The 10,257-nt window shown below is 32.0% G+C and overlaps 2 protein-coding genes across 2 annotated transcripts; both read right to left on the bottom strand.

Moving 5' to 3' along the window:
- Window positions 1–1,530: 1,530 nt before the first annotated feature.
- On the bottom strand, window positions 1,531–1,839 carry LOC104223426 (monothiol glutaredoxin-S1-like). The gene has a single exon (XM_070172516.1). The coding sequence runs from the start codon at window positions 1,837–1,839 to the stop codon at window positions 1,531–1,533; it is 309 nt and encodes a 102-aa protein (XP_070028617.1).
- A 6,974-nt stretch (window positions 1,840–8,813) lies between these two features.
- On the bottom strand, window positions 8,814–9,122 carry LOC104223425 (monothiol glutaredoxin-S2-like). The gene has a single exon (XM_009774866.2). It carries the CDS (start codon window positions 9,120–9,122, stop codon window positions 8,814–8,816), a length of 309 nt encoding a protein of 102 aa, XP_009773168.1.
- Between the last annotated feature and the right edge of the window lie 1,135 nt (window positions 9,123–10,257).

Here is a 10,257-nt window from a genome sequence, read left to right as displayed (position 1 = left end):
TAGTTACTTACTGAGTTGGCATACTCATGTTACTCCCTGCACCTTGTGTGCAGATCCAGGTGCCCGAGTATCATAGTGAGAGCTTCCAGCTCTCTCAGAATTTCACCGGGATCGCAAGGTAGATGCACGGCATTCGCAGCCCCGCCTTCCTCCTTCCTATTTTTGTATTTTGTTATTTCGGACTTATTTTTATTATTCAGACAGTGTCTTGGTTGTATTTAGAGGCTCATGACTAGTGACACCAGATTCGGGCTGTGTTGGTATATTTTGTACTGATTCCTGCATATTTTTGTTGATTTATATATTTCATGTGAGAATTTGAGACTTAATCAGTTTTAGAAAATGGTTGTATTAAAAGAATTCATTGTGGTTAATGTTGGGTTGGCTTGCCTAGTACTGTTATAGGCGTCATCACGATCGGGGTATTGGGGTCTTGACAAGTAGGGTTGTGCACGGATATGATCAGATCGGATTTAGCACATTTCGGATTTCGGATTTCGAATTCTAGAAAATGCAATCCGAATCCGATCTGAATTATAACGGATCGGATCAGATTTTAAAGTTTGGATCGGATCGGATTTCGGATCATATTATTATGACTCAAAGTTACAAACTAATATGTATATTTTCTTTGTAAAAGAGATAATACATTAAGAAAAATTCATGTTTATGCAATTATGAGAGTACTATGGTGCCAATATAGCTAAATCCAACAATTGTAAAGGTAATAGCTTGGAGGAAGATGTAAAGGAAGTACTGACTATCCGAAATTAAAGTGTTAGTATTTATACTTGCCCTAATAATTTCGGATTGGATTGGATTAAATTATACCAATCCGAATCTGATTTGAAATCCAAAATTTTAATAAATACAATTCGAAATCCGATCTAATCCGAAATCCGAAATTGAATGGATCGGTCCGGATTTCGGATATCCGATCCGGACCGATCCAAATGAACAACCCTAAACTAAAGAAGACTTGAACAATTGCTAAAAGCCAAAAATAAACTTTATTGCTTTGATTTGCATGCCAGTAATAGTGTCGAAAAATGAAAGAGTTCTCGTCTTTATATAGTAGAAGAGTTTTAACCCTAATACAAGTCTAAATAAGGTAAAAATCCTCTCTTTACTTTTCTCTCACGAAAACACGATCTACAGCCAAATTGAGCGTGATCCGCGCTGTAATATCCGACTGATGGCGGATATTTCGACTCTCTGTTTGTCTTCTTTAACCGTCTTTTCCTTTATGATCATAAATAAACATTCCCAAGCTCTTTCTTTATGATCATATATTTAAGGGCATGATTAAACCATCCCATAGTTGGTGTTATTTATTACTTCCATGAGCACATATGAAAATTGCAAGAACTTTAGCATATGGATATGAACTAGTAGTGTAGAAAGTGATCATTATGGCTAAAAGGCCTCTTTAGCCATAATTAAAAAGAAGGAAAAAACTCAATAGTAGGAATATCACTGCCCAAAAATGACATCAAGACCTAGACTTTTCAGCTAGCAAAATAATTATTACTATACCCAAATTGCATTAGCCCTAATGAGCAATTGCTTGAGCTTGCCTCTAATGTTGAGACTCATGACCTCATTAGAACCACCAACCAATTCATTTCCAATGAAAACAGCAGGAAAACTTGGTTGACACCCTAATTCAATCAATGCCCTCTCCAATTCCTTCCCATTCTGAAGTCTATCAAGCTCATAAATTGTAGAATTTGCTCCGAAATTTCGGATTAATGTTTCGATAGTGTGAGACATGCAACAAGTACTTCTGCTAAAAATCACAACTGGACTTTGTGCTCCCAACTTCATCACCATATCCATAATGTTTATATCTTTCTTGTGTTGAAAGAAGAATTTGTGAAGGTTACTAGAAAAGAAAAGCTTTGTGTATTGAGTTTCTTGATTTGATATGGTAATTTGAATTGGAGGTAACTATAGTATATATAAGGCTTAAAGTGGTTAGATAGAAAAGGATGACAATTTTCCCAAAAGGGCGCAAGTGGGTGAATAATATCCAAGGTATTAATTTTTTTCGATCACTTGTATGATAAATGCAGCTGATCACATTCTACCATCTTGATAATGAAAAGAGAATATAACTACCTTTTAAATATTCCCCTAACAATCTTGAGCACTTTATATATGTGATGTAACGTGGATGAAATGAATAAGGTTCCTGTATTCCAACAAGTTACAATATAACGTGGAAAAAGAAAGTTATCAAGCTGGAGTGATCTTTTCCCATACAACTAAAGATATCAGAATTTTACTTTTGATTTGAGAAAAAACGAAATCTTTTTTCAGAATATATGCTTATAGATGTACTACTGAAATCAAGTCCATATTACTATCCGTACCGAAAAGGAGGAGGTAGTACTAATAATACAACAGAGAAATTTGGAGGCTTATCCTCCTAGTTTTGGTTGATACATGACTAACTTGGTTCAAATTCCTTTTTTGGAATAAAGTAGATCACTTGATAAGAAAGGGAATGCAGTACTCTGCCATATTTGTCATCACGTGATCTATATATATTCTCTTCTAGAAAAAATCTCCCTTGCTACCTCGAAAGGTCACATATCATCATACTGTTCTATTTTTCCCCGTAAAGATATTGTTCCTTCTGTTTTATTTCATGCGAAAGTGTTTGACTGGACATTGAATTTGAATAAAAAATTTTAAACTTAGGGGTCGTTTGGTATACGGACAAAATTGTATCGGGATTATAGTCTCAGGATTATAATTCCGGCACTAATTTATACCACATAAAAGATGGAATAATATATATACCCACAATTAATGATATAAAGTGGGATAAGATGGGATAAATGGGATGAGATTTGAGATTATGTTTAAACCTTATTTGGTTAGAGGTACAAATTTTTATACCTCCAATCAAACAAGGTACAAATTTAATCCCAACTCTTATCCCACCTAATACATCATAACAAACGACCACTTAGGGTTTTAGATGTATAATGGCATTTATGTCACTATAATATCATGTCATTAAAGGGTCATTTGGTTGTATAACGAGATATCCAGGGATTAATTAACAATTCAAGGATTATAATTTGGGGTTGTTAATCCGACATCCATATGGAATAGTTAATATATAACTATTTTGGTATACAACTAGTACCGGTATATATTAACTAATAATATCCATAACAAAATATAGGATAAATACAATCCCAAATTTAATTCCGGGATTATAATTTTAATCTTGACAAATAATCAAACTACCCTTAAGGGTATAACAGAAAGTTTAAAATTGAATTATTTCTAAATATTAAAAAAATATATTCTTTTTGAGAGACCAAAGAGGAAAGTGTGCTATATAAAATAGAATAAAGGGAGTAGAATGTAACGACTAATTCAGGCAATTAGCTGTTAAAACATTTCGAAACGACAGTGCAGACATGTCTTTTTCCAGTTTGATTACGGCGTATTTGACAAGGATAAATTAACGCATTGGATGAGATGGATGCAGTCACATTCATCTCATTGTATTTTATATCATTTTAAGATTTATCCAAGTTGAATTTGCTTCAAATACGAAAATACCAGTTAAGTTTCTTAAAATTGATTTGTTATAAATGCTAAATATTAAAGACTGCCTATGATATCTAGGTACTCTCTCCGATCCACAATAAATGACCAATTTGTTTTTTTTATTTTGGTCCAAAATAAGTGTTCATTTATATAATTAAGAAAATATTCAATTTATTTTTCCAATTAAATAGTTTCTTTTACTCCAAGTTGAATTTGCTTCAAATATTTAATTAAGGGTAGTTTAGTCGCACTAACTATTTTTGTTTAGATTTTAGTATTTTCTTAATTGGTGTGCCCAAAGCAAATTGGTCAATTATTGTGGACCTGTAATACCCTATATTTTTTTAAAACAAGGGTGTATTAGTAATAATAATAATAATAATAATAATAATAATAATAATAATAATAATAATAATAATAATAATAATAATAATAAATTATTATATAATAATAATAATAATAATAATAATAATAATAATAAGAAGAAGAAGAAGAAGAAGAAGAAGAAGAAGAAGAAGAAGAAAAAGCAAATAATGAAACAAAATAAACAAAACAAAAAGGAGATAGAATACAAGTGGGCTTAGCCCATGTCATGACTAAAAAAAAAGAGAAATTTTTATAAAGCACTATCTTTTAGTAGTAATTAGCCAGTTATAGATACTATTTGTTATATTACGGATTATAGATACCTTTTATGTGGTTATAAGATGTATTTGATGTATTTAAGTTATTTTATTCATGAATACAGTAGCAAAAATAGGTGTGAATCGGGGAAGTCCAGCTAATCAGTTGTTGTATTCGAGTGTATTCGACTGTATTCATGAAGTGAAACATGGGATTACAGCTGGACAGATTATTGTATTCGACTGTATTCACGGCGTGAAATAGGGGATTAAACTATTTTTAAAATGGAAAGTGAATCAATTAACATAATAGACTCCTAATATAACTCAAGAAACTCAATTATAACACACAAATTTTGTATTTTCAGTTATAAAAAAGATTCTCAACCGAAAAATACCCCAAAAACATAGCAATCTTCAGAGAAATTATATAATACATCTGAATACACAAATTATATTAATTAAAAAAACATATGAATACATTCATGGCATATAGAGAGATAGTGAATACAATGAAATACATGGAATACAACGAGATACATTGAATTACAATAAAAAAAGACAATGAAATACATGAAAATACAGCGTGATACGTTGAAAATACATTAAAATATATTAACAGAAAATCAAGTTGCTCAGCCCCAAAATCCGTCGTCTTTGTTCAAGAACAAACCCTAATTTTCAGCTACTCCTATTGCAGCAGATACAACAACAACGTCAGATGTATTTGTCACCTGCTCCGAATCTCAATATCAAATATGGGTTTCGGAGTTCTCTCGCTATAGCCGCTATTGTTTCTCAAAATTGTGTTTCAATGGCGGTAGCGAGTGGCTTAGCGACCTCTTTTGTAGGTGACAGCTTTCATTGTGATAGTTTAAGTTCTACGTCTTGTTCTTCGTCTTTTTCTCCTTCTGTGGGTTGTTTTCGGCGTTAAGTCAGATTATTCGGAACGGTCGGAGAATTAAGCCGGTGGGTTATTCGATGAAATCGCATTCTTTGAGCCCTAGATGTGAGGTTGCTTCGAACTCGGTGGTTAATAATGGTGAAAAGGAATCTAACCACAGAGATAAAGAAAATAGTATAACTGAATAGCGTATTTAGTGGCTTAGGGGTAGGAGGTATACCAAAATTAGATATTTTGTTATAAATAATAAAAGGTATCTATAGAATATAATTTTTTAAATGGTATTTATTTAAAATAAATAAGGTGTTAACCTTTGCTATAGGATGTAAAAATTCCAAAAAGAAAAAGAAAAAAAAGAAGAATAAGGATTTTAAAAGGGCGCGAAGCCATTCTCTGGAAAACCTTAGAAAAATATAAAGGGGGAAAGCAGCAAGCTGCGCAAAAAAAAAAAAAAGAACAGGAGCAGCGGGTTTCAGAGAAAAAAAAAGGGGGGAGGGGAAAGAAAAGAAGAAGAAGAAAGCTTTGGGCAAAGGCCTTAAGAAGAATTGGGAATTGAAATTAAAAGTATTCGACTCAAGAGGTTAACCTTCTTCTTCTCATCTGTTGAATTATTTCACTATATTTATGCAATTCATGTGGTACAAAGGAATTCAATATCAACTTTCTTTTATATAAAAAGAATATACAATTACTATGGAGATAACAAGGCTATAAGGGTTTGGTTTAAGCAATGATAGGTCTACTTCTAGAGGAATAAATTATATTAAATAGTTTGAAATTTATAGAATTATGGACTAGTTCTATGATTAAATGTAAATACCTTTTTATTTACAAGATTTTTGGGCTAATTTAAATTACTCATAGCATGGGTAAATATAAATCCACAAATTAAAATTCAAACATGAACCTCGATGATTGGATTTTCTAAAATAGCTATGAATTAGCCTAACTAAGGAAATTAACATGGGATCAATATTATGTAATTATAGATTGATTGGAGGAATTTGTACGAATTGCTCGAGGTGAAGCATTTGGTATTTCGGCACAAGTACTGTGAGTAGTAATCTTACCGCAATTTGTATTTTCATAACTTGCATGATTTACACATGATTCTTAATATGAATATGTTACTGATTATTTTAAGTTGCACGTGGGACAAGTCTTTTACTCGATATGATATCGAAATAGTTATTTGAGAAGATTACCGTTATTTTAAATATTTTCAGTGTCACTAGATCTGTTTTACTGTTACTTGAATTTACTGTTATCGAAAAGAAATTATATGATTTGATAAGAACCTAAATGTCTTATATTGTTTTAAAATATTTTCGATGAGTATATACGGATTACATAGACAAGTATAAATAGGAGTAAACATTGAAGGATCCTGTAGCTAACGGCGGGTTCGTTAGATCTGGTGCACCTTGTAATTACAGATTACCATTATATCCCTCGCTAGTGGGAAGGTAGAACTAGCATACCGTTACCGATTTCCCTCGAGTAGGGACTACCGTTTTATTTGACTTCTTGCGAAGAAGTTTATAGTTATACCGATTACATGATTCGTTCATTGAAACCTCCCAAATATGAATATTGATATTAGACAGTGGTTACCGAGTTTATTACCGAACTATTAATTGTATTATACTACAAGAAAAGCATGACGAGACTGAAAATTATTTATTATTTCTGAAAGGGCATTTTTATGTTATTTTTTGTTTGATATACTAGCATGTTTTCTGACTTGTGCCCAATAAAAATGGTTGTGGTTAAGTGTTATTACTCACTGAGCTAGCGACTCATTCCCCGCTAATTTTTTTTACAGAGACAGCAGTTGACGCAGGCGAGGATTTTGTTAATTAGAGCGCACAAGTTGATATTTCTCGGTGAGCCTCGCACTTGTTCGCGTGGGCAGAGATTTTATTTATTGTTATGGTCTTTTCATTGAACTCTTAGAGTCGCTCCATATTCATTATTTTAGTGTCATGAGTATTCTTTTGTTATTTTAGTCTTATGTTGAGTACCGTTCTCATTTATCAAAGTTGTACATAAATTAGTATTTCTAGTGGTTAGTTGGTGGTTTAGTTATGGTGGAGACTTGTATTGGTTAATTGACAAGTTGTCAATTGTTTGGTATGATATTAGGATGTTTGGTTGTTAATTTGACACAGGAAAATTTTTGGGATGTTCCAAAAACATGGGAAACTCTGTTCGATTTTCTGTAAAATTACCGATGAGGCTTACTTGGGAGCATTTGCTCCTAAGCGCCGGTCAATCCTGAATTGGGTCGTGACAGGACCGGAGGGAATACTACTTTCGAATTTAGTTGTCAGTATTACTCCCTCCGTCTACTTTAAGCGATTTTTTGGCTATTTTTACACATATTAAGGATTTCAATTATTAGCATTAATTAACAATGAAATTGACCATATTAACCTTAATTTGTTCATTGGAAATATAACAAACTACTCTTATAGCTCATTAGGCCAAGCTGCAAAAATCAGCTTATTTTTAGAAGTGCTTTTTTTCAAAAGTATTTTTCTCAAAAGTTCTTTTGGGTGAGAAGCAGTTTGTGTTTGGCTAATTAGTTTGAAAAGCACTTCTAAGTAGCAATAGTGTTTGGCCAAGCTTTAAAAAAACTGCTTCTAAATGTATTTTTCTCAAAATTGTTTCTCAAAAAAGTGTTTTGGGAGATAAGCTACTTTTTTCTGCTTCTCCTCAAAAGCACTTTTTTCCTTCCAAAAGCTTGGCCAAACACCTCAATTAAAAAACACTTTTGGCCAAAAAGAAGCTTGGCCAAACAAGTTATTAGGTTCTTTACTCCAAGGCAACTTTGGAAAGAAAAAAAATTAATTCTTTCTTGATATCTGAAAAATAAATATTATGGACCACAAAAAAATACCAAAAAATCACTTAGAGTGAATCGGAGGGAGTATATAATATCTAGTGCATTAGTCTCTTCATTTCCCATAAAAATTTATATTAACTTGGCTATACAATTGGTTTGTTACTTTGTTGGATATATATTGTAGTCTTTTGTCTGTGTAAAGTTTAGAAACTTGAGTTTAGTTATGTGAGAGTTTATTAACAAGTTACCGTTGTCTAGAAGATGAATATCTTTTTGTCCAACTCTTATCTCATTGGAGGACTCTTTTTCTATTCAGTGCTCTTGTATTTTCTTCTATTTTCCCTGTGATCACTATTTCGACGTCTACTTTTAGAATCTCAATAGTTTCAATAAGGAGTGTAATTATTGCGGTCAGGCTTAACTCTCACGTTTTTGTTGTTCCGACTCGTTCTTTCTAGTCATATAGCTTTGTCCTTTTAGACTTTAACCCAATAAGTGTCTCGATAGTTGAATCATAAACTCGCCCTTTAACATAATCACATTAATTAATCATCATACTCTACTCTTGTAAGGTTCATATTAACCTTCACAAGCTATTTCTTCATGATCATATATTTAATGACTTGATTAAACCATCCCATACCATGAACACAGAACTAAGAAATTTTACCAAAAGAACTTTAAGATGTGGATATGAATTAGTAATGCAGATACTGATATTTGATTATGGCCAGAATATTCCTTTATTAATACATCAACAACAAAATTGGAGATGAAAAAAAAAACCTCAATAGTTAGGTACATTGCTGCCCAAAAATGACATCAAGCCTTACACTTTTTAGCTAGAAATTAAAAGTATATATTTCTATACCCAAATTGCATTAGCCCTAATGAGCAATTGCTTGAGTTTGCCTCTAATGTTGAGACTCATGATTTCATTAGAACCACCAACCAATTCATTTCCAATGAACACAGCAGGAAAACTTGGTTGACACCCTAATTCAATCAATGCCTTCTCCAATTCCCTCCCATTCTGAAGTCTATCAAGTTCATAAATTGTAGGATTTGCTCCGAAATTTCGGATTAACGTTTCAATAGTGTGAGACATGCAACAAGTACTGCTGCTAAAAATAACAACTGGACTTTGTGCTCCCAACTTCATCACCATATCCATAATGTTTAAGTTATCTTTTGGTGAAAGATTTGTATGGGAAGAAATATATATATGTGTAGGCAACTAGCTAGAAAAGAAAGGCTTTGTGTATTGAGTTTCTTGATTTGCTATGGTAACTTGAATTGGAGTGAGCTATATATATAAGGCTTAAAGTGGTTGAATATAAATGTATGAAATTTTTCGTAAAAGGGCAAGTGGTTGAATATCCAATACTATTTTTTACACCATTTGTATGATAAATGCAGCTGCATCACATTCTACAATCTTGAAAATGAAAAGAGAATATAGCTACCTTTTAAATATTCCCCCAATGATATTCTCTAGCACTTTATATGTAACGTGGACAAAATGACTAAGCTTCCCATATTCAAACAAGTTACATATCATTCTTAGTTTGCTCCATAAAACTAAAGTCCTTTAACAATTTATTTTGGTTTACATTACAAATAAGGGGTCGTCTGGTTTAGATACTAGTTATGTGTTTGTGATTATAGTTCAAGAATTATTTATGTGATGATTAATTAATAATCGAAGGGAATGTTATATCATGACGATTAATAATGAAGGAACTGTTATGCAGTATAAAAGGGATTGTTGTTATACCAAAATTACTTATTTTAACGCCATTTTGTCTTTAAATAGTCTAATTTTCGTATTGTTATTTTACATTTTATCCCACATAAAATAATGCATAGATTTGTGCATAAATTAATGTAGATATTATTTGATATCGCCAACCAAAAATGTCGTGATTATTTTTTCTATACGACCAACCAAATGTATAGTAATATATATATATATATATATATTCTGACGTTAGTCATAACACACAATCAACAAAACGACCCGAAGTGTATGTGACTTTATTAGCTTATGTTTTACACCCCATATTGTTCACAAGAACATATTAAGGATAGTCTATAGGGACATAATCTCTTTCCTCTCAATAATATATTCCGTACAAAAAGAGGAGTAAGATGTAGATAACTTTCCAACTTTTTGTTTACAAATTTAGCTGATTTGGAAAATTGCTTTTGAAATATTCCAAACAGCTGCATCACCTGGTGTAGTAAAAATGGCACTGTACTACTTGTTCTTATCACATTGAGTTATTCTTGCGAAGATAAAAATGACC

Source organism: Nicotiana sylvestris, chromosome 4, assembly GCF_000393655.2.
Source record: "Nicotiana sylvestris chromosome 4, ASM39365v2, whole genome shotgun sequence".
Lineage (NCBI taxonomy): Eukaryota > Viridiplantae > Streptophyta > Magnoliopsida > Solanales > Solanaceae > Nicotiana > Nicotiana sylvestris.
This window is presented reverse-complemented; position numbering and strand designations above follow the sequence as displayed.